The following is a 23655-nucleotide window of genomic DNA, read 5'->3' as shown; positions in this document are numbered from 1 at the left end:
TAATTGTATATAATGTAAGCTACTGTACAGTACACACCAAGGACATTACCGATCACTCTATCTCCTATGTCGAAAAGAGATGGATTCGGCTTATATTAGGCGCTACTTAGAATGCCGCAAAATCCATTTCCAGCTCCCTTCAACCGGCTGAGTTTGGAGCGAGATTATCCCCAACCACCGGACAAAGATCTTGCTTGCTGAGTCATGTCCTCTGTTTGCAAGATCCAAATCTGGCCCTTTTGGAAAGCTATTTCTTACTTTTGGATTCCTGCTTTGGGAGTCGATCTCCCCAGCCACGCGACTAGGATCTTGCTCTGTTTTGTGGAAATGGATGCCGAGACCCAGAGATCCAATTCCACCGTCGCCGCAACGTTGAGACAGGTGCCGGTTCTGGATTTGGTTGGAGGTTGTCCACAGCCAGGCAACCAGGGTCCTCCTTGTCCCACTACCTCCCCTGTCCACACGCTCCATATCTGACTCTTGCCAGGAGCTGGTTCCGGCTGGTCTTCCCAGCCACGCAAGAAGGAGCTTTCTTCCTCTACTGCTTACGGTGACTGCAAGATCCGTATCTGGCTTTCTATTGCTGTATTGGAAAGTCCTGAACATGCTAGAAGCCTGTTTGGGCTCCCAAGATCCCAAGATGGGTCATCCAAGCCATACAGCAAGCACCTTGCTGTGCCGTGTATGAATGGCTCCCGCAAAAACCGTTTCCGGCTCCTGTTGATGTATTGGAAAGCCATGGCCTGGAAAGCCAGCTTAGTGCTCCTGCGGCTGTGACGCGGAAGCCGGTTCTGTCCTTTGGTTGAGAGTCTTCCCAGCCATGTAACAAGGAGCTTTCTTGCTCTACCACGTGTTCTATCTACACAATACATGTCCAGCTTCTGCAGGAGCAGGTTCTGACCTTTCATGGAAGGCGTTTTAGACCATCTAATAACGACTCCAACTGCTCTACTACGTCCTCGTCTGCAGGATCCATTACTGATTCATTCTGCGGTTTCCAAGGCTGGAAGCCCTGAAATCAACTTCGACGCGGGGGCAACTACATGCTACTAAGAGCCTCTTCTGGCTTTTCGGAGTAGGCACCCTCAACCAGCAACAGCAAGCTTGCTTGCACCAGCACATCGCCCGTCCGCAAAAACGATACCAGACTACTTCTAGGAGCCGGCTCCGACTCTCGGGGGCAAGGCCATCCCGGCCAGCATCTCGCTTGCTTACCTAGATCCCCTGTCTTGAGCATCCGTATCTGGCTCTTACCAGAAGCCAGTTTTGGCCCGTGGTCCTAGCCACACACCAAGGATCTTACCGACCACCCCATTTCCCATGTCGACAAAGTTGGATTTGGCTTTTGTTATGCGCTATTCACAAAACATCCAACAATGGCTCCCGCTACAGCTCTCAATATGGGTTACGCGCTGGGAGTACATAAGCCACCTCTGCTGCTCTCTAGCGATCCATCTTATTTGCATCCTTTTTCATCCGCTTTCCGACGAACATCCGCGGCGGAACACTCAACTTTTTGTGCCGGCGAATTTCCCTACCCAACACATCTTGTACCTCCATCAATATGCTAACTCGCCAGCGTCGTCATACGAACGCCTACGACCCCGACGATTCCTTCTCGCCTAGCGATGACGATAGCAGCAAGGGTACCTTCAAATCCAACGACAATGTCTTTGATGTGGACGAAGATGAAGACGGCTCGGACACCGACGTTACGGACCTTGAAGACCTCGAGGAGAATGCCCAACCTGACGTCGACGACCAGATCAAGCTGTTTGGCGGGAATCTCCACCCGCCTGAGTACTGGCGGAAGGCGGTGGAGGAAATGAACGAAAGCGATTTCGAATGTCAAGATTACAGTCCTTCGACAACGGCACTACTAGATAACGTTGAGGAACAGTGGCTCTTGTAAGGATGACTTGGGTTTGCCCTTGACATTGCTCTGGCTAACGCTCTGAACCTTAGATATTGCGAAGTCCTCGGCCCTGACCCCCGACATTGCTACGAGACGCTGTCGATAAAACTCCTCTATAACCTTTTTGATTGGTACCTCAGTCAGAAAGTTGGCAAAGACGGGAGGAAGAGGAGCGGTATCAAGAAGAAAAGCTCTTTGGAGACATACTGAAAGATTTTTAGGCTTGTGTTTGAGAGGGCTATGGGCGAGAGGATAGCCTCTAAACTGGGTCGCAGCATGCGCAAGGTATGTATGCGTTTTGAGTCGACACAATCCTTTTGCTGACGGGATCAGGCTGTTGGAAGGCTGGCCAAGAAGCACGGCCTGACCGACCAGGCGCGGGCCAACCGTATTATGACAATCGACCAGCTGAAGCAGCACATTGAAGAAACGCTAAGCACAACACGAAAGATGTTCGGGCTGGGAGAAGTACGCATTCTTGCTGTACTCTTTGTCCTGTTGGTTGCTCCGGCCGGCGCTCGCCGCAGAGCTATCACGAGGCTTCGTTTCAGGGATATACGCGTCGTTCTAGCGAGGGATCCAGAAGGCGGACCGCATAAGCTTCTCATTCGGTTCACTCCGAAGTTCACGAAGGAGTACCTTGGTGCTAAAGCTCAGTATGGACCTAGTGCTAGTGCTATGGAAGTGTCAAGAGCTCACACGTCTCCAGGAACACCTATCCAATCCCCGAAACTATGTTTGATCCTTCCTTACTTCTCAGCCCACACGTGTTTCTTCTGGGTATCCGTCACCAGACATTCCGTGCAACCAGCCTCACCACACCGGATCAGCTGAAAAAGCTTGATATTTGCCCTGGTGAGCTCGAGTTGCCTTTACCGTTACGGGAGGATCTAGACGACACGTACATTCTCCGTCGGGCTGTCCTGACAACTACAGGCTATGTCCTATCCAACGACCCCATTTCCGAGGCCATGATGGGGGCCTGGTTCAAGAGAATCGGAGAGCTTCTTGGGTTGGAATACTCTACCATACTTTACAGCTTGCGCTACAACGCAGCGAACGGATTTGATCAAAGCGGTTTGCGTTCTACCACCCTCCCTTCAGTGAATAATGCTGACCCCTGGCCATAGCCGATGTCAGCGAGGCACTCCGAAACCTTGTCTTGGGTCACGCCAGCTCCGAACCGTTTCGACATCACTATCTCGGACGTGAAATTGGCGCCGACCTTTGGGGCATCCGCCGTGGCCAAAAGCCGCAACAGGCGCTGATCAAGCAGTCTGACAGTGTTGGCCACTCCATCAGCAAGCGTCGGCTGACTGATCTCACGCAGGAACAGTCTGCCTCCATCGCCACTCATCCTACAATCCGAAGATTGACGATGGCCCTTTGACGACTACCTCCAGGCTCTAAAGCGTATAAGGATGCTAGGAAGGAGATAAACAACGAAAAGCAGAGACTTATAAGAGAGCTCAAGCAGAGTATTATACACGAATGGACTGACAACCAGGCCGTTGACGACATTGACCGCCAGTTACGAGGCGATGGTTTCACCCAGCCTGCGGCGGCGGACATCTGCCGTCCACAGCGACCGGCACAAAAGCGCTTACTCGCAGCGCTCACTGCTCCGCTCATCGCCACACTCGAAGACCAATACCGACGGAAAGACAACGCCATCGACGCAGTATCCGCATACTGTCTTGTCCAGGAAGCATGTACCATGCGCCGGCCTCGGCCTCTGTCGAAGGACTCGCTCTCTACGACGCCTTTCAGTGGCTCGGAAGAAAGCCCCCTTTCTCTTGCCACGCTATCTATTTATGCCAGAAATAAGACAGAGAGGCCAACAAGATGCTTTGTATGCATTGGACAAGCCCGCAGCCTCCCTCCGGATGATACCCGAGTGGATGATCTCATCCAAGAGTTCTACTCTTCCAACGACCTGACCAAGCACTTTAGACGTAAGCACTTGTCTAAGATAAAGGACGACGACAAGATAGAGTGTAAGGTTTGTGAGATGCCGCTTGACCACAAGATGCATTTTCAAAACCACGCCTTTAGGATCCACGGCACTGTTTCCTGAGCATTCGTATCTCGTTATAAATATAGCAAGCCCATTTTGGTAAGGAAAACTCAAGACGACTCCGTGACCCGCAGCCACGAGCATAAGCCAAGGTGAAATCCAAAACCGCCGCCCTGAAGTCAACTCGAAGCCAAGCCGGAAGGTCATATCTGTTACGAGCAGGTCAGGGCAACCAACTGCACCACAAAGCAAAAGCTTCGGTAATGATGCGCCTGCATCATTATCCCCTGTTCTGCACTATATAGTTACGCCGGCCAGCACCCCAACTGGTTGGGCCGTAACAACCCAGATACTCCTTGTCTCAATTCACTCTTGTGTGTATCTTGACGTGTGAATAGGGGCGTTATCTTATTGAAAGACTTGCCCGGCTTCACAAAAGCCTAGGAGTCCCTCCTCTAGAGCAGCGCAATAGCTCTTTGAAGAGTACCCGTTCCTCTTGGCGTCACTGTCTCCCTCTAGAAACACTTGAGGGCTCAGTCGGGTCATCCCTGCCCAGACCATAACGCTAAGGTCCTTGCCATGACCTATAGGGTTGACGTTCTCTTTGCGAAACTTCAAATGGCTATATTGCCATATCCAGACAGGTCCGTTAGGAGAGCTCTGGATAGAGCACTCATCGCTCATAATCCCTCTCACAAGGATATTCTCTTTTCCACGCCACTCACGGCAAAACCGCATTCTCTCTGGCACTGGCGAATACTTAATACATTCACTCACATGAACTCAAAGCATCTTCGCATGTCTGCCCGACTGCATGGGTAAGGTGTGGTATCAGGTTGACGACCTACGGAATTTGTCGGCCGACAGATATGAAAAAATACTGGAGAATAGATTTCTCGTTGATAAATTTCTGGCGTCGCTTCATGATATCTATTCACTTACACCACCCTCCGTCAGACGACTTCGTGACACTGCGATTAGATTCGCCAGAAAGCATATGGAAATGATAATCAAGACAAGGAAAGAAGAATTTGACGTCATGACCTTGAGTTTGGCGGACTTTGCGAAGGATTTGTTAAGTTCCTACTTGGAAGCTCCCGTCCTGGGCAACTGTGGTCATTGCGGAAATTGCAAGGAAATGGAGTGTTTGCAACTTCGATGCTTGCAGTGTGGGAAGGGCGGCGGTATTATGATACGACCCAACCAGTAGGGTATTGGTCGGTGTAGCTATACAATGCAGAACAGGAGATGAATGATTCACCTGCATTCTTACCGAAGCTTTGGCTTTGTGGTGCAGTCGGTTGCCCTGACCTGCTCGTGACAATTGGGCTCGATCTTTCGCTAATAACGATTAGTTCTTTCTACGTAGGTCAACCAGTTCACCTGAAAAGACAATGCTGTTGTACTCTTCTTGAAGATTCTTGACAAGGGCCTTCGGAGAAGGCCAGGATGTTATCCGGAGCCGGCGCCGGCCAGCCGGAGATACTGCTGCAAAACGGCTGCCAGGAAAGTCTTCAGCACCGACGTCCGGAAGAATCCACTATCTCTCATAGATTTTTCTGCGTACCTACGGGCAAAGATATCAAGCCTTCAGATGAACGAGGTTCAGCCAGATTATGAGGTTGAGAGGGAGAAGATGGAAGCTTGAAAATTCACCGTCAGACACAGGAATAAAGCCACGGGAACGAGCAGCCTGGAATCCTAATGAAGCCTTTTCAATTCAATGCGAACAGGTCGTTGTTTTGCCGCTGGCATCTCACGCAGCCTGTTCGCTGCACATAGCGAGTGTGTGATCTGACACTGCGATGGTATACGTGCGTGCAGTATGGTGATTGGCTCACTTGAGAGGCGAAGTACTATTTGTAGCCTGGATGTGCCTCTGTGCCAATGTGGCGCTATGAACCTCGCCATCAAGCCACGTCCCAACGGGCGAATGAAGATGATACCAGTAGAGGTACAACCAGCCGACTGCATCGTTAGGAGTGGGTCGAGGGCCTCGTCATATGCAGTGATGGCGTGAGCTTTTGCGATGTTGCTGCCTGTATCACAGGTTAAGTACACTCTACGCGCATTTCCCGGAGGGGCAGGTACCCTGTACGTCAAGTTGCACCGCCTGTCGAGAATCAATAAGCCAACCAAGCCGTCTCTAGAGACCCTCTTTCTTGCAAGCGCTGGTGACAATGCGCAGTGCATATCATCGCCGCATTCGACCGCGAACTGATGGGCAAACGCTTCTCGCATCTATTGGATAGGTTCTGCTCTCTGACTGATAAGAAGCGGGGAACCGGATGAGAAACCCGCCTGACGATTAGATGCACTACTGTACATTGGAAGGTTGCTGATATTATTTACCTCCCACCACACTTTCTAGTAAGTTTGGACCTCTCAGCTGAACCGTCATACTGTAATCATCCCTTTTGAAATAATGTGCTACTACTTCGAGACCAAAATAATTTACAGAGGTTGTACGAAGGACCCAAAGCACCGCCAGTCCGCCGCCGGCAACGCCACTCCCTTTCCATTGCGTGTTGTAACGCCTGCCTTTTCGTTCGTTGTTTCGCTTGGTGCTGCTCGCGTCACAGCTCGGGTAATTCTCTTCAGCTCCTGCGTAGTGTCTTCCGTTTGTCGAGTCGTGACACGGGTTTTGACGGTCGCCTTCGTTGCTCGAATCGGGTGTTTTGGCGTCGAAAAAGGGGGGTCCGGCTCCGCTACAATATCCGCCTCCGTTGGATCCGCCATGATGGGAGTCTAAGACACCAACTTTCGTAGATTGCCGACCTTCAACGTCTCTTCTCTATCGAACAGGAGACCGATGGGTCTAGAGAGAGTATGGATTGTTGCCGAGTGCAGTACAGTAGAAACCAAAATTCTAGAAGACATTACAGCATCAATCAAATTGGTAGTAATAGTCTCCCTCCTATACACTAGCCCAATTTATGTGTCACGAAGTTCAGTTTCTCACCAGTGAACTCAATGGGCCTCTTCCCGTAGACCAATCTATTCCTGACATCACCAAACAAGAGAAGCAACTAGCATGGCGCGTAGATGAGACTGGTCGATATCTAGGGAGGAACGACTGTTGAAAAGGATTTGCCATGTGAAGAAAGTCATCATGGTGTTGGGAGTTTTGTACTGCTTCAGAGAAACTCCACAAGCGGGATCAACATCAATTGCAAACACGATTCGTCTGCCGGTAGGTTGCACCGTTGCACTCAAACCTTCACTACGCAACATTGACCTCCAACTTCACCGCCAGTTCTTCTTTCCCCATAATCCAGCGGCGATCTCCTCACCGGAAGCGGGTATGTGGCCTCCTTCGGTAATTTAGCTCTGAGGTGGTACTGTGTGATTCGACTTACCAGATCAGCCCTAGATTTGGGGAAATGGCGCTCATTTGAAGACGTGTACTCATAGTGCCTGTGCTTGTAGCGGACTTGGATGTACAGGTCGGCCCCGTACCGCCGTCTTATCTGCTCACAACGCCACATGATGTTTTTGATCGCTTTGTCGCAATTTTCGTTGGTTCTATCTCTTCTGTTCGGTGGATGCTGTTGAAGAGTCATGTTGACTTGTTACTTGTTGACTTGATAAAGCGTTGTGTCGAGTTTTGTGAACAAAAGTAGACTAGGTACATAGTATGCTGTGTTATGTATGAGGGTTGGCGTTTGACAACCGAATTTGATTTTAAGCTTTTTGCCGTTCTCTTTCCCCTACATTCGTTTTAAAGTAGGCATGCCGTACATATGTATGACGCATAAGATGGAAGTAGAGCCGCATCCGGATCTGGTTTCTGATTGTCTACTTCGAGAGGTTGTTCTTGCAGCTGTTTGTGGACAATTCTGGTGTTGGAAGTCACATGGGACATGCAAACTGCTGCTTGTTGCGTGATTCACGATACCTTTGTGTTTTTGAAAGCAGCAATCGGCTTGCTTTACAATTTCTGGCAAGAAGGGGTAGGGATGTGTCAATAACCTACGGTCAGGGGAAAGGTACTCTAGATGTATGTGTACTATGTACATCACGAGCCTGCTGAATGAGACGATGTGCATTTGAGGAGCCAGAAAGAAAGCCGTCTCATGGATGCGAGGTTGCCCAAAGCAGGCATTTTTCTTTTCAACACAGTCATCCCCGGCATTTTCATTGTCTAATACTGTCAAAGTCCACCTGTCGGCGAACATAGGTTTCTTGCGAAAACGTCTACGTCTTCTTTTACAGATTCGCCGCACAAACTGTCGGCCAAGTGCTCACTTTTGCATCACTTGTTACTAGAGTATATAATCACGTGAATTTGATAATAGGAAGGCATCGTGATAGAAACCAAGAACGCTCTCATATGGTAGGGGAGTCTGGTCTCGGGATACCGTCCTCGGCAGACGACGTGATGGGGTCACTCGTATTCCAATTAAAACAATGTGTGATTATGTCGCCGTCGCTGCTGGTTGTCCTCAGGTGTAGCGTCCGCGTTGTGGAGGCTTTCCCATAAACGTGGGCCACTCTGGATGACGGCTTTGCGCCACTCTTCTTGGCTGTGACATCGGGTCTAACCGCTGCGGCCGCCGAGCAGGCGGCCTTGATTTCAGTCGTCAAATGTTGAGGCGCTAGGCTGTTCGTGGAGCTCGTTTCCTGCAGGCGAGGCCCTCGTGCTGACGACTTCTCCTGCTTGACGCTACCGCTTTCTTCGTCAGAGTCAGAGAGGAGGAAGGTAGCTACAAGGTTCTGTGGAAGCCTCAGCTGAGGTGAATTCTCGTTCGCTGGGACGAGCCGCGAAGGGGAGAATACTGAGTGAAGCTTTGAGCTCATGATGCTTCTGGGCAGTTTGAACGTGACCCCATGATCATTGCGCCATGTTTGAGGGCCATTCAGTCCTGAGTACGCATCGCTTCCCCTACAAACAGACGCGCCAAGTGTGTGGACCTGCTTCACATGGTGTTACCGCCGAAAGAAGCTACTCCGTAACCTCTGCTTGTGGAGCTTGATGAAGCTCCAGCTGGCGAGTAGAGCCGGAAATGGAGATTTGACGTGCAGCCATACAGTTTGTCTGCTCGCTAGTGCTGTCGTCAAGCGCTATGACTCAGCCCATGGTGGAAGCCAGCGGGCACTGCCACAACTGGAGGAATGGGGAGCGAAAAAGGCGACTCTCTCGCTTCATTGCTGCTCGCCATGTGCACAATCGCTGTCAAAATGGATTTTCAGGGCCTGAACTAGAGTAACGAAGGCTAGGAGTCGGAATAGGTTCCAGCGGACAGAATACACGGCGACGTAAGGTGCTTGCTGTATGGCTGGGGATAGTGACTCCTAAAAAAAAAAACCGGCTCTCGAGATGGAATTGCAGCAGCGTCGAAAGTCGATTTGTGGGTCACGGATTTCCAAGGTGACAACTGGGATCTGGAGATGGATTCTGCAGGCGGGGACGTAGCAGAGCAGTTAGAGTCGTTGTCGGCTGGTGGAGAACGCCTTCCATGAAAGGCTAGAACCTGCTTTTGCAGGGGCTGCATATGGATTGTGCAGATAGAACAAGTGGTAGAGCAAGAAAGCTGGTTGTTACATGGTTGGGAAGACTCCCGACCAAAAGCCAGAAATGACTTCCGCGTCATAGTCGCAGGGGCACTAAACTGGCTTTCCAGGTCATGGCTTTCCATTATGTTAATAGGAGCCGGAAATGGGTCTTTGCGGGGACCATACACGGCACAGCAAGGTGCTCACTGTGTAGCTTGGATGACTCATCTTAGGATCTTGGGAGCCCAAACAGGCTCCCAGCATGTTCCGGACTTTCCACTACAGCAATTGAAAGCCAGATATGGATCTTGCAGTCACCGTAAGTAGTAGAGGAAGAAAGCTCCTTGATGCGTGGCTGGAAAGACCAGCCGGAACCAGCTCCTGGCAAGAGTCAGATATGGAGCGTGTAGACAGGGGAGGTAGTAGGAGGACGACCTTTGTCGCATGGCTGGGGACATGGCTGGGACATCCTTCCCCAAAGGCCAGAACCGGCACCTGCTTCATCGTTGCGGCGACATCGGAACTGGATCTCTAGGTCTCTACATCCATTTCTACACAACTGGGCAAGAGTCTGGTCGCGTGGCTGGGCAGATTGTCTCCCAAAGCTCCCAAAGCAGGAATAAAAAAGTGACAAATGGCCTTCCAAAAGAACCAGATTTGGATCTTGCGGACAGGGGACAGGACTCAGCAATCAAGACCCTTGTCCGGTGGTTGGGGATAATCTCGCTCCAAACTCGGCCGGTTGAAGGGAGCTGGAAATGGATTTTGCGGACATCCTGAATAGCGCCCAACAAGAGCCAAATCCAACTTTTCCGATATTGGAAATGGGGTGGTTGGTAAGGTCCTTTGTGTGTGGCTAGGAGGACGGGCCAAAACCGGCTTCCGGTAAGAGCCAGATACGGATGCTGAAGACAGGGGATCTAGGTAATCAAGCGAGATGCTGGCTGGGAGGGCCTTGCCCCAGTCGCCAGAAGCGACCACCAACAACGTTGTTACAGCGGCAATCAATGCCAACTTCTGGATCTCGACTCTCCAGTACAGTGGATGGAGCCAGAAACGGATCGTAAGAATAGGGCACCATATCGGGACGAGCAGCATCCTTCTTACAGGGTTGAGAATTCCTACCCCCGAGAGTCGAAACCGGCTCCTAGAGGGAGCCTGGTATAGGTTTTGTGGACGGGCGATGTGCTGGTGCACGCAAGATTCCTGTTGCTGGTTTGGGGTGCCTAGTCCCAAAAGCCAGAAGAGGCTTGTAGTAGCATGTAACTGCTGTGGCTGTTGGAATCACAGGGGATTGAATATACCGTATACGGTAACGTGGGTGACGAAGGGGATAACACTGTTGTTGTCATTATCCTTATTCTGCGTGAAGAGGGGAGGACGCTATCTAGGGACTGGTGGCCGAGGTGAGGTTGATGGGTTGAGGTCCTCCCTTTCGGCCGTAGCTATCCCGGGCCCGAATCGGCCCGACCGGCCGAACCGCGCTGGATAACTGATATCCAGCGATATCCTATTCCGACAGTGGCGTCAAAAGTTGTTTAAAGCCGATATCGCGTTTTGTCAACGATGTATGAACAGTACCTGTGTCATGTGCAAGGGCGCCGAGCATAAGGACCAAGACTGTGCCCAGGACATCTTGACTCAGGACCTACTCCAGATTGCCGCGGCAAACGGCTGGCAGCGATGCTTCTCTTGCCGAAGAATCGTAGAGCTAGAGCACGGATGCAATCACATAAGTAAGTCACATCACCCAGCATCTCTTGGTACACAAGGTAAGCTTACATTACTACATAGCCTGCCGGTGCAGAGCGCAGTTCTGCTACTTATGTGGCGACCGATGGAAGACTTGCGCCTGCCCGCCGTGGAACGAGAAGCGACTCTACGCTTGCGCTAATTCCACTATGAATCGAGATGCCAACACTCCTGTTATGAATCACGAGGGGAGGGTTCGAAGGGCAGGAAGAGAGGCGCACAGGCTGATCATCGACAGCCAGAACACGCACGATATACCGAGAAGCCACGGTGGCCCCTCGCACTGTAGAGAGTGCCACGACACGATGCCTCTATACATTAACGAATGCCCTAGATGCCATATTCGGTCTTGTCAGCGTCGTCAGTTCAATCAACTTTGAGCTACTCCGGTGGTTTTTGGTGTATCTGTGCTTTGAACATTTGATAGTCATATCGACGAAAGGCCAGTCGGATGCGCATATTCCAAGAAGATGTACATGACACGCAACGCAATGCTTCGGATCAGTAGTTAGACAAGCTGTAGTGCAGTAAACACAAAGACGTACGCTGTTGTTGTGGGCTTCGGAACTAAATCAGAATATGCTTACGTCACCTGTGGGCCTCAAAGCAAAGTTTCGGTAATAATACCGCGTGGCTTATAACACATATAAAGCTATTGTGATAGCATAGGAAGCAGATACAATCAGTTGAGTCGCCGAACTCGACATCCTCATCGACAGGTGTTCTTTCATCTGATACGTCGGTTCATTGGCGCAGACTTGGACGGGGTGAAACCTAACTATTGCCAACCAACGTCGGACTTGCCTTTCTGGTGGTAGTACATAACAAGATCATAAGTAAGCGAGCCTAGTTTTCTAAGCAGTACTTTAACTTGTTCCCGGTCCAGCAGCTCTTTGTGTTCAGCAAAGACCTTCAGGACAATGTCCCGCAAACCCCTATCGCTGTCTAGTGTGGAGGTATATGCTTCGTCAATAGCATCAAGGAAGTCATCGGTATCCCAGGATCGTTGAGCAGTCGTCTCGAACTTGGTGCGAGCGAGACTCTTGAGATCATCAATAGCATACTTCTCGGCAATTGCATATGCTTTGGCGTGAAGGAGAATGTCAGAGATATCTCCCGCATTTGAGTGCTCTTCGGTTGTTTGACAAAGATCATCGTGACTAGGGTCAGAGTTTGAGTCCGGCATCACTTTGCAATAGTTGAGATTGTAAAAATACTGGATCATCATGTCGACAGCACGAGGATCATCGTCAGGAAGAGAGATAACGCCGTCGGTTGACTCCTGTTTGGTAATTCTGTCTTTAGTTTCTGTAATACAATATATTTGACCGACAGAGCGGGGTTTAGAGATGGGATGAGGACCTCAAAAGCATTACGGCATGCGGCAGCGAAGAACCCGCAGCGGAGACAGATGATAGCGCGATGGACGGAAAATCTTTAGGCGGAAGAGGATATAATGAGATCTGAGTAGATTCCAGTGAAGTATAGGCTAGCATAGCGTTAAGGCGAGAGTAAATGAGTCAAAGTACGGGAGGCTCACGTCTTAAGAGATTCAAGGAGAGCTTTTTGTGACCGTTTTAAAGACTTCATGGTGGGTTGATCTGGGACGGGGGTCGGTATAGGAACGCGGATTTGGCTGTTGTGGCTGAAGAGTTCGTAGGCAGCCTAGAGAAAGCTAGGAACAAGAGCCAGCTGGTAGAAATATCACAGGGCAGGTCCTGAAATATACTGTCAGGTTGAATATCGTCGAGCACTACGGCGGTTTCTTAGATCCTGATGCAGTTGCGCATAGTCGCTGCTGCAATGTAACTCTAGCTTCGTGGCGGGGCGGATGGTATGCTGGCAAACATTCGAGTTATAAACACTTGGGTAGTATCCTAGTGGGTGTGAATCAGTGACGTTCCGCGGCGAAGGCCGCGCCTTGTGCGGGGCCACATGCGAGGCCGCAAGAATAACCAGGCGGTGAGGAACCAGTGCGTCCTGCCCAGATGAGCTGTGGCAGATCAGCTGGCTCGAGGAGACGAGCCCGCAGTGCAGCTTGGCCTGCGACGTCACCCTTATAGCCGCTGTCCAAAACAATTGATCATCCAAGTTGCCTTGGATAGGGACACGGAGGAGCACAGCGATAAGCTGTATTCTTTTTTAGGGCGGGGTCATCACCAAAGTGGGTACATGCCGGAACACGTGCGGGGGAGCAAAGTCAAAGGAGCGGTTTGTTGGCAGGTCTCCGTCCGAAGCAGTTGGTCCGCCTCGAGAACTGGGGTATTGCCGTGGGCTTCAACGATGGAAACCATGCAACCAACATCACCCGGCCCTTGAAAAAGAGGAGATTCGCAGGGCAACCGTCGATATCTTCCATCTTGTTAAAGACATCTTCAGTACCGCGGACGCGCGCATGTAACGGTCGCTCCGCTCCACGCCGGGAGACACGGGCTCAGGCTCAGAGCATCTACTCAAGCTTCTGGGAATGCTAGGCGAATTGAGGGGCGCAAAAGTGGTCTGGGCCACGGAAGTCAGATTCAAACGCACAAAGTAGGTATAACTACAGTATTGAAAAACCAAGTGAACATCGCCTTGTACGACTTAGTACCGTCAAACCCTGCGCAGGTTACGTGGGTGTTACTCCCTATGGTCACGTGAGTCAACACGCTCGGACCAGGGGCAGGTATTGAGATGGATCTTGAGGATGTCACGTCCATCATTATTACTGAGCAGACAGAATCGTATCAACTACATTCTCAGCTTGAAGATACGGGGAGCCTTTGCCACTTGGTCCGAAACGTCTCTTCGCGACCAGGGTTAGCCAAATGCGGCGAGACCTGCACGCGTGGCTATGCAGCCCCGATGAGCGGTACGATGACTCCGTCAGGGCTCATCATAAAGCAATCAAATCAAATTTGAGGCTGAAATTGATTTGTTTGATGAGCCTCGGACACAAAGTTGATTAACTTGATTTGATTGCTTCCTCTCAATCAACTGTATGGCCGGCGTACATACCTACTATTCGAACCTACTTCGCACGCCTCCATCTCTCAATTACCCACCCAACCCCCCAGCTTTACCCCGCCGTGTCGGACCCAGTTCCTCAGGCAATGAACTCGCTCCAGAGTATCTGCGCCCATTGAGAGCCTTTGAGATGTCAGCGTCAGCTTGGCCAGGCTGAACTGTCTCTCGCAGTCAGTTGCCATCGCCGGAATGGCAAACACATCCAACGCAAACCTGCTTAGGACCGGGAATATCGTCTTGTGGTCTCTCCACCATTCGATCTCCGCACGCCCGCGTTGTTCGTCTTATCCACAAATTAGACGTGCATTTCACACGATTGACACAATTGTCGTTCACGCCATACCCATGTTGGCTGTTCGCTTGGGCGGGAAAAGGTGACCGCTGCATCTTGGGGGGACGCGTACACTGACCGGCGGTCTTTTTGTTCACCACTGTTGGTGTGTGCTGCACATCTGTTTAGACAAATGTGCCAATCGCTTGCCCAAGGCCCGCCATGCATACATCTGCAGTTCTGACCAGGCTGCGCCTAGACCAAGCAAAATGTAGCCCTTCTTCAGTGACCAAGCAGCACCTCAAGCCATCTCTTTGGATGACGAGGCTCCAAATGGAACATAGACCTCACTGGGCTTACACATACCGCTAGTAGCCGCCCGCGGTCTCTGTTCTTGTCTATGCTGCCCAACGTACAAAAGCCGGCACCGCCCCGTCTGATTGCACGGTCAGCCTAATCCCTTTCATCTACCTGGCACCTAGTATCCCTTCTTTGATTTTGAAATCACCACGAACAAAATGGCAGCTACTGTCCCCAAGAAGCCAGTCGACGGGGTTAAGTGCCCGAAGCAAGGATGCGCATTTAACAATATTTCCGGCAGGGAAACTTGTGAAAAGTGCGGCACCTCGCTTTCTCAAGTTGTTTAAGATCTCCATACGGGTCAGTCACCTTGTTGTCTATTGTCTGTCTGGTCGGCGATTCTGACTACTTCTTAGTTCCACCTTTTGGCCGCCTCAGCCAGTTTCCTATGTATCACAACTGTCTTTTACCACTTGACCATACCATCCACGCACCTGCGACATCGTTGAATCCTTCTTTTCCCAGCTGCTGCTGGATTCTTCGTCTCCAATCATTCTTCGAGTCATCGTCTCGGCCAGGGAGGTTCAGGCCCATGGAGACGCGGAATTTAGTCCTTATCCACTCCTTAGGAACATAGCCGGCCGTTTCCCAATCAATGATCCCAATTGATCCGTTTGTGCGATCACGAATGACGTTTCCCGGGCCCATATCACAGTGGAAGAAGCTGAATGAAGAGCAATCCATCCCCAGTTCCTTGCAGTTTTTCAGAAGAGCCTCAGGACTCATGTCCGGCTCTTTACCAGATGCCAGGCGTTCTTCTGAAAGATGAAGCCCATCAACGCCGCAGATGGCATCACCCTTCCATGAAGCCAACTCTTTGCAAACGCTGACCATCTGACTAACGCAAACGTCTCTCGCTTCCTCATCCATTGACCACCACGCTTCCGCCATGATTTCTCCTTCCATTCGGCTCTGGATGATGAAATACCGTCCATGATGCTCTTCGTGATAAATCACAGATGGCACCTTGAATGCTGTAGGTCGTTTTTCCTGAACGAAGCGTAAAGTGGTGTGCTCTAGTGTGCAGCCGGTGTATTCCACAGCCTTCACCTTACAGTACGCCTCGCCGATTCTCCAGACTGCTGATTTTTCCCCGACATTATGGATGAGTTGAATGACAAATTTGTCGTCAATTGGCCGAGTCTGGGGCGGAGGGGAGCTCATTTGAGAAATGGTGAAGAAGAGGCCATTGCTATCGCTCCAAGAGGCCGGCGAAGGTGAGGCTTGGCGGGACAGTAGAAGAGTATCGCCAATGACCCAAGTGTTTTCGTTGACTTCCCGAATGGAATCTGTGATGGCGCTGGATGACATGGTGGCAGTTTGTGACTGAAATCAGAGACACCGTACATTTTCTGTTCAGAGGGGAAAGCTTTCTTATCTATGCCGTTCGAGTAACACGTGACTTTGTTAGGCTCACTGCCAGACTCCCTTGTAATACTTGCCTATCAGTAGCACATATTGTCTCCCACGGCGCGGATGGCAGACAACGTTCACATCTGCCTCGATAACCTCGCAGTCGCAGCCAGACTCGTCACCCGGAGCCCAGGAAGCAGCCAGGCTAGGTTTAGGGCTTTTAGTGAGCTCTCCACCTCTTGGGCACAGAGAGGACGGACAAGCTGGACGATGCCTGGCAGGGTATACATTTGGTGGTGCCCTGGACACACGGGAATAGCAGGAAACGAGGAAGCAGACGCTCTTGCCAAGGAGGCCTGCAAACAAATCCCAGAATCACAGCCACAGCCTACATTGGCTCACTTGAAGCGGGAGTCCAGAGCAGCCGACCTCCAGGCTTTCGCTAGGAGATGGCCGTCAATCTGCCCTCGGCAGTATGCCGACCTTGGGATAAGTCCTCATCCCAAGCCCCCCGAACTTCGCCTTCCTCGGCATTTGCTAGGAAGGCTATATGCGGCAAGATCGCATCATGGAGACTTTGCAGCGTACCACGAGAGATTTGCCCACCAAGAAGCACTGCTTCACTGCAGTTGCGGAAGGCGCAAAACCCCAGTACACTTCTACTTCTGCAAGCGCGGCCGTAAAGCTACCTCGCGGCATCTCCGCCGACGTATGGCGAAGGCAAGCATAGATTTTCTGCTAGGTACTACGCAGGGAGCCTCTCTTCTGTGCGAATGGATGGAGGCGACCAATTTCTTTTCCGAAATCTGCCCGAATCATTGAACAGGAACGTTAGGTGAAGACGGCAGCCTGTAAAATAGTTTAGATTAGGATAGACCATGTCGGCATCGCCCGGCACGTCCCTTTTTACTCAGGACGTTAAATTCATCATCATCATCATCAGTAGCACATAGTCCAAAAAGAACTTCCCCTCACAGGGTATCCACTGTTAGTAGCTGTTAAGACCATAGAGGGCTCCGGCCCATCGCACTATTATTTCTTATCATCAACCCACGCGAGCTGAATCCCACTATCATGGCCGTCTCTCTAGACGCAGGGCCATCGATCACAGTTCACGGGGACGCCAGTACATCTCGACGGTCTGGACGTGTCCGGAAACGACCGCAAAGGTCAGAGTGGTTGAGCAAGTCAGCTGTCAGGACAATGCTGAGCTTAAAGATGAGATCAACAAGCTCTCAAATCTCGTCCAGGACCTCCTACGACGGGACGCCGAGAGGGAATAATTCCTAAAAAACTGCTTGAAGAAGATCGAATCCTTGGAAAGAGAGCTTCAGGAGGAGAAACATCGTTCAGTCCGGCCAGACTTGCCTATCCTGATATGCTATCCTGATATCATCTCTGCTATCCTGCTATATCCGATATGATATATATCGGATATCGGATAAAGCTAGTCTTACTTAGCCTGATATCAGGATAGATATCAGGATAAACTGTCGGCTGTGATTGGCCATATTCCATATTACCTGTTGATAAGATCCGATCTTTCCGTGTCTGCACTCTTCCAATCTTTCAAACTTTACCGCCTGCTTCAAGTGCGTAGAAAGTAAATGTTCTCTTATTCCAGCCTCTACTGTCCTTAATGATGGCCTCTTCGTCACAGCAACTTGCGGATCGCACCTCACAGTCCCAGCTGAGTATTGACCCTGCTGTTGATGCAGAATCAGCACCATCCGAGGTTTTGAACTTCGACTGCATATTCCGCGCAACATATCCGCATAAGGGCCAGTTAGGACCATCAGGGAAGCGCAGAACGAAGGGGGCAGTAGTCTATGAATGTCTCCTCTGTTCCTCTGATCAGACCTGGTCAAATCCGAAACGAGACAACGCCATATACCATGCGAAGCGCAAACACAGCGACATCATTAACTCTTCGGATAATACGATACTCGTACGGTCATCAGACACCGGTCCTCCATTAAAGCAAGCTAGGCTCGGCGATTATTATACAACAAGCCCATCAAAATCAGCCCTCCGCAGAGTGTTCAATCCCCAGCGCTATACTGAGTGCATGGTAGCCCTTCTCACACGTCGTCGGCTACCCTTTTCGTCAGTTACGTGGGATGAGATGCAGGACATCATGCTAGCCTGTAATCCCGCTATTGAGGACCTTATCATGACATCACGACATGAAGCAATGCGTCATATTACTGCAAACTTTAGCCTATATCAGTCGCAGTTGAAGGCTAAGCTACAAAGCGCCGTTTCCAGGATCCACATCTCATCTGATCTCTGGACATCGCCACATCGCCATGGTGTACTTGCAGTATGTGCGCGATGGGTTGACAAGGAATACGAGCCTAGGAGAGCACTTCTGAGTCTACAAGAGATTCGACACAGCCATTCTGGTGAACATCAGTCTCGACTTATCTTCTCAACACTCGTCCTTTACGGCATCACGAATCAACTCGGCTGCCATACCAGTGACAATGCGACGTCAAACGACACATGTTTGCAGCATTTGTCAACCAGGCTTAGGCGGGATCATCAGGTACGTCATACTCTTGCGTTATTCTCGTATCTAGTCGTCTGATTTATAGTAGATCAACTGGGATCCGAAACGGCACCGCATCCGTTGTATCCTTCACATTATCAACCTATCACTTCAAGCCTTTCTCTTCGCGTCTTCACGTCACGTGAAGCACTACAAGCCGCCCTTGGTGCAGCTAGCGACGCCACGGGTGATGAGCTCTACGAGCGGTTCTATGTCGTCCTGAACGATTCGTCTGGTGGTGATACCACAGACCAGCCAGATCAGACGGGAGCTCAGACGAGACGTGCTGGCGGCGTCGCATCGAAAAAGGCCTCCGTTCCACAGGGGAATCCTTCATCAAGATCAGATAATAGATTGGACAACACCACTAGTAGGAACGGCTGGTTTATGATCCCTGCTTTGCGCAAACTACACCGGATCGGGCTGTGGCTGCGTAACTCGGCTATCCACAGCGATGCATGGGATGAGCGCATCAAACTACGACTCGGTATTGATAATGATACGCGCTGGAATTCATGGTATAAGATGATCGATAATCTAATGAGAAAAAAGCAGCAGGTAAAGCATTTCTTGCTTGACTATGACAAGACTCTGGGTGATAATATTCTCACCTCTTCAGATTGGGATTACCTAGAGAAAACACATGCATTTCTCCAACCTTTCACATCTACGACTTTGTGGGCCCAGGGCGCGACGACGACGCTCTCGCAAAACCTTATGATCATGGATATACTGCTTCGCCATTACGAGCAGAAGAAGGCATTATCTCATCTTTTTATCTGACCAAACTAATCACTAATCGTTTTTTAGAAACTCTATGAAGCCGAGGAAACATATGATCCTCTCATGCTGCACTCGATTGATGTGGGCTGGTTCGTACTTGATAAGTACTATACTATGTCTGAGGAGTCGCCTATCTATGCAGCTGCCCTCCTCCTCGATCCGCCGAAGCGAGCGCGATACCTTGGGATACACTGGAAGGAGGAGTGGGCGGCGACTGCTATTAGGCACGCACGTACAATGTAGGAGGAAGAATACAAGATGGCGCCCGCTCTTGGACCTGCCAGGCCGCCCAGCGAAGCATCTAGCTCGCAGCAGGGACAGCCAAACGAGCTTGATCGCCTTCTGGACGAGATGATGGTGGCTGAGGACGTGACCAGGGACGTAGATGACTTCGAAAACTTCATCCGCACCCAGCCGATAAAGATTGAGGGCTCTCCTCTCCTCTGGTGGTGTCTGAGGGATCAGATTCGGACATATCCGCGTCTCAGTCGCATGGCCATCGATATACTATCTGTCCCCCCCGGTTCTGCTGATCCCGAGTCGGCGTTTAGCGGAGGCAGACGTACATTATCATGGGATCGCGAAAGGATGTCATGTGCTAATTTGGAGAAGGTTGAATGTATTGGCAACTGGCTGCGTGAAGGACTCATTATACCATCATCACGTGGCGGTAGAGGGCTCGTCTTGGACGGCGAAATAAACGGCAGTGTTCGGGTTGATTCAGATGATGATCTAGATTAGAATCGAATGAAATGTTGCCCTTAAGCTATGTACATATTGTTATCCCATCGACTGCGGCATGACGTCGGTACATTACTATGCTCAGTAGTAGCCAATTGGATCACGTCGGGCCCCTTTTTCTACCCAATGACCGTAATTGATAGTTGGTACCTCCATCACCTATAGATTTTGCGTGTGGAATCGGTACCAGCAATCTTCGCTGGTACATATGGCCACATCACATTCTAAACAACCCCTCCTCGAGTACTTCCGCTTTGTACGCTGCGTATGGCTATTCCCACTTATGGGCCCTAGGGCAGTCCTATCCTTAATTTGCGAGATCTGACTGCAAGCTACGCAGGGCGAGGAGACCTTTCTGCTCCCCCGTTTATGTAATTGCCACGGGACCGCCTCGTTCCGACGGTCTGTTGCCCTCCGTGGCCGTGCCCGCTGACGAACAGCAGCCAATGTTCCAAACCTCTGAATAAGGTGGGTAGACAGCTGTCTACGCCATTCAAGTTGGGTCTTAACCCGGGGCCAGTCCGGATTACCCCATTGTTGGAGAAGGAAAGTGTTGATAATAATCACTTCGAGGAGGAAGTTCCAGGCCAAGGCCTGCCAACTACCCCTTCTCACGGGCCTGTTAAAGTTGTAATAGGACCGCATTTGATCACTCGTATCGACACCGTTCATTCGGTGGTTGTACTCATCTACTGCCAGAGGTATCCTGAGATCTTTCCGGACGTCCGGACCAAAGACTTCCCGGGCCGCCTTCTTCGCGGCAGTGTTGCCGGCAGGCCGGCGGCGGTTGCGGACCACTTCGGAGGTCTCGTCGAAGACCGTGGTGAGGAAGAGAACGAGGGCATTATCCTTCCAAGTGAACTGGTTGACCTAGGAGTTATCCAAACAAATGGATAAGTATGAAGTCAATAGCAAGAGGTATTTTTGACCGCTTACTTGTCCGTCAGCCGTGGAGATTGCATGGAGCTGCCCCCAGGGGATTCCTCTACCTTCTGTCTCCTTCTCAGCCACAAGAGTCTTATTAATACCACCATCTTTACGGCAAGTGCCTGTGGCACCAATCTTTTGGTCCTGCAGGGCCCGGAAGAGCTTCACGGAGGCGAACAAATTATCCAGAAATACATGGTAAGTAGCCAATGGAAGGAGGGCAAGCAGCGAGGTGACCACCAGCTGTGTCGGCGTAAGTGCCGTCTTCCGGGCCACTTGGTCACCTGCTGCGGGCCGGGCTTGTGGCACAAGTCCGTAAGGCCCGTCGCCGTGGACGTGCCAGAGCCACCGGAGGCAGTACCCCTTTTGCGCCAACACCCACACCTTAAAACCCTGCGGGATCGGCTTCGTCGGGATCGTTGTGGTCTCCATAGACCGGCCCGTGAACCGGACCATGGCCTCGTCGACGGTGAGGTCCGAGCCGGGCTGGAGGAAGCGGTCGCCGGTCTCTTGGATGTGGGCGGACCACTCATTGACTTGTTTGTACACCTTCGGCATCCGAGACTCTCGGGGATCACGGCCACGGCCGACACGGGTTGGCCGGGTTGGTGCTGTAATTAGAGCTGCGTCGAAGATCTAAACCCGGCGGAAGAGGAGCTGGAAGCGGTCTCTCGTCATGAGTCGAGTAAAAGGATGGATAGGATCCTCCTGATCCTGCTGAACTGACCAATATCTTGCGACTTCTGCTTCAGGGTGTATTCCCATATAAATCATCCCATATAAATCAGAATGCCTAAGAAGAGGTAGAGTTCGTCTGAAGTCGTTGGCTTCCACAGAAGACTGCGAGAGCGTCTTTGTGCTGGCCCGAGCCTCGCGGAGGGCGGCCCCGCGTTAGTCCACTTAACCCACCGGCCCACGAGCTCGGCTGGCACGAAGTCGAAGAAGAGGTCTACCGGCTGCCTGGGCAGCTCGAGCACCTCGGCGGGCCGGTGCGGCACCTCGAGGGGTACGAACTGCCCCGGACGCGAGTAGAAATAAGCAGCTCCATCCAAACCATGCACGGTACTGTACATCAGGCGACATCACTCAAATTCATCGTAGCTAGTTCCTAGGTTGCGTTACATGGGGTTTGCATGCACTCTGCATCCCTTTTCTTATCACGACCCAGTTGGAAGAGCTCGCCCTGCTATTATTAGTGGTGTAACATAGCCCACGTCATGTCTATCCCTTATGCACTCTGCAAGCTCTAATGCGTGATAGTGCCAGTTCGGCACCAGCTATGTGCCTATTCGATGGCAAAGTCTTGTCGCTAGAGTTGCCCGACTTGGATGGCCTCCTGCATATGCCGCCTACGCACTAGAATGGATACGTTGTTGTATCGTACGAATCGTGCATCTTGGCCTGCCTCGAGCGGTCATAGGAAGGAGTACATCGACATTACTGGATGCCAGCGAGGTGAGTTACACTGATACGCGAAATGGTATGTATCTGGCCCTTACTAGCGAAGTCCCGTATTTCCTGTATCCATAAAAGCCGCCGATGATTCAAGTCTTATCATTGAAGCACATCTAGAGCACCACAAATACCCATAATGTCCACAGACAACGTACCAGGTTTCAGCACCCCGTTCAGTCCCAATCCTTTCAAGCAAAGCTTGATCGATTCCTTAAGGGGAATTCCAAGATATCTCTTCCGCGTTTCGGACCCTACATCTCCTGGAACGACGAATCAGACCGAGGTATGCTCACCAGCGGCCCAGAATCTGCCGATACAATCAAAAGATCTTTATCAAATATTCCCGCTACAGCAGGCCGCCCGCGTCCTTGATGCCCACTTATGGTGGAGGTGTTCCGCTTCCGGCTCGGACCCATGCAATCTCACTTCTTGGACCAGCTCCCCCCTTGTTGCCCTTCAGTACGGCTTCTATCGACACAGGTCCGGGAGTCGACAAGAACTGTCCAAAATCAAGATCTTGATGATCAACACTAAGCAGTTTGGCGATAACAACATTTTTGCACGCGATTTACAAGCTATTGCCGCATTCAAAGACGTCTCCAATGAGAACACCCAGCTCGACAAGCTTTATGAGTTACGCTACAATGGTTCTTACTATCCTGGAGAATACCTCTCCCAAGGGCGACTTATCATCGACTCTAAGAGATCTTGTCAAGTTTCCATGCAAGAACTTGTGGACTGTGGTCTCTTCAACGTCTCAGCTGGGCTAAGTGACGAAGCACATTGGTCCCTATGGGCCAAACGAGTGAATGGACTACGGAACGAGATGAGACAGGAACTACCGCGGATACACCCCAGAGACGTTCGAGCAGCCGTTAACGTGGCCAAAGCTTTCAAGCATTTTGAGCTACCGTCAACTATTATGCTCTTGAGCATTAGCCCGTATGATCTGATCAACAGTGCTTCAACTATTCTTGAGGTGCTTTTACAAAATTACTCTGGTGAGCCCTGGTTTAGATGAATCCCAA

At 50.9% G+C, this 23655-nt stretch overlaps 7 protein-coding genes across 7 annotated transcripts; 4 read left to right on the top strand and 3 right to left on the bottom strand.

The window, feature by feature from the left end:
- Window positions 1-1564: 1564 nt before the first annotated feature.
- On the top strand, window positions 1565-1912 carry ColSpa_12793 (uncharacterized protein; the record flags this gene model as incomplete). The annotated part of the gene is made up of 1 exon (XM_049279005.1): window positions 1565-1912. One exon carries the CDS (start codon window positions 1565-1567, stop codon window positions 1910-1912), a length of 348 nt encoding a protein of 115 aa, XP_049134962.1.
- A 243-nt stretch (window positions 1913-2155) lies between these two features.
- On the top strand, window positions 2156-3305 carry ColSpa_12792 (uncharacterized protein; the record flags this gene model as incomplete). The annotated part of the gene is made up of 4 exons (XM_049279004.1): window positions 2156-2200; window positions 2249-2571; window positions 2676-2992; window positions 3046-3305. 4 exons carry the CDS (start codon window positions 2156-2158, stop codon window positions 3303-3305), a joined length of 945 nt encoding a protein of 314 aa, XP_049134961.1.
- A 4956-nt stretch (window positions 3306-8261) lies between these two features.
- ColSpa_12791 (uncharacterized protein) lies at window positions 8262-8732 on the bottom strand (the record flags this gene model as incomplete). The annotated part of the gene is made up of 1 exon (XM_049279003.1): window positions 8262-8732. One exon carries the CDS (start codon window positions 8730-8732, stop codon window positions 8262-8264), a length of 471 nt encoding a protein of 156 aa, XP_049134960.1.
- Window positions 8733-11016: 2284 nt separating this feature from the next.
- ColSpa_12790 (uncharacterized protein) lies at window positions 11017-11333 on the top strand (the record flags this gene model as incomplete). The annotated part of the gene is made up of 2 exons (XM_049279002.1): window positions 11017-11164; window positions 11236-11333. The coding sequence occupies 2 exons, from the start codon at window positions 11017-11019 to the stop codon at window positions 11331-11333; spliced, it is 246 nt and encodes an 81-aa protein (XP_049134959.1).
- Window positions 11334-11958: 625 nt separating this feature from the next.
- ColSpa_12789 (uncharacterized protein) lies at window positions 11959-12408 on the bottom strand (the record flags this gene model as incomplete). Its single annotated transcript, XM_049279001.1, has 1 exon — window positions 11959-12408. The coding sequence occupies one exon, from the start codon at window positions 12406-12408 to the stop codon at window positions 11959-11961; it is 450 nt and encodes a 149-aa protein (XP_049134958.1).
- Window positions 12409-15210: 2802 nt separating this feature from the next.
- Window positions 15211-16128, bottom strand: ColSpa_12788 (uncharacterized protein; the record flags this gene model as incomplete). Its single annotated transcript, XM_049279000.1, has 1 exon — window positions 15211-16128. One exon carries the CDS (start codon window positions 16126-16128, stop codon window positions 15211-15213), a length of 918 nt encoding a protein of 305 aa, XP_049134957.1.
- A 3634-nt stretch (window positions 16129-19762) lies between these two features.
- ColSpa_12787 (putative AC transposase) lies at window positions 19763-20245 on the top strand (the record flags this gene model as incomplete). The annotated part of the gene is made up of 1 exon (XM_049278999.1): window positions 19763-20245. One exon carries the CDS (start codon window positions 19763-19765, stop codon window positions 20243-20245), a length of 483 nt encoding a protein of 160 aa, XP_049134956.1.
- Between the last annotated feature and the right edge of the window lie 3410 nt (window positions 20246-23655).

This window comes from Colletotrichum spaethianum (genome assembly GCF_022836535.1).
Source record: "Colletotrichum spaethianum MAFF 239500 DNA, contig73, whole genome shotgun sequence".
Taxonomy (NCBI): domain Eukaryota; kingdom Fungi; phylum Ascomycota; class Sordariomycetes; order Glomerellales; family Glomerellaceae; genus Colletotrichum; species Colletotrichum spaethianum.
Note: the sequence above shows the minus strand (reverse complement) of the source record. Positions and strands in the feature narration are given on the sequence as shown.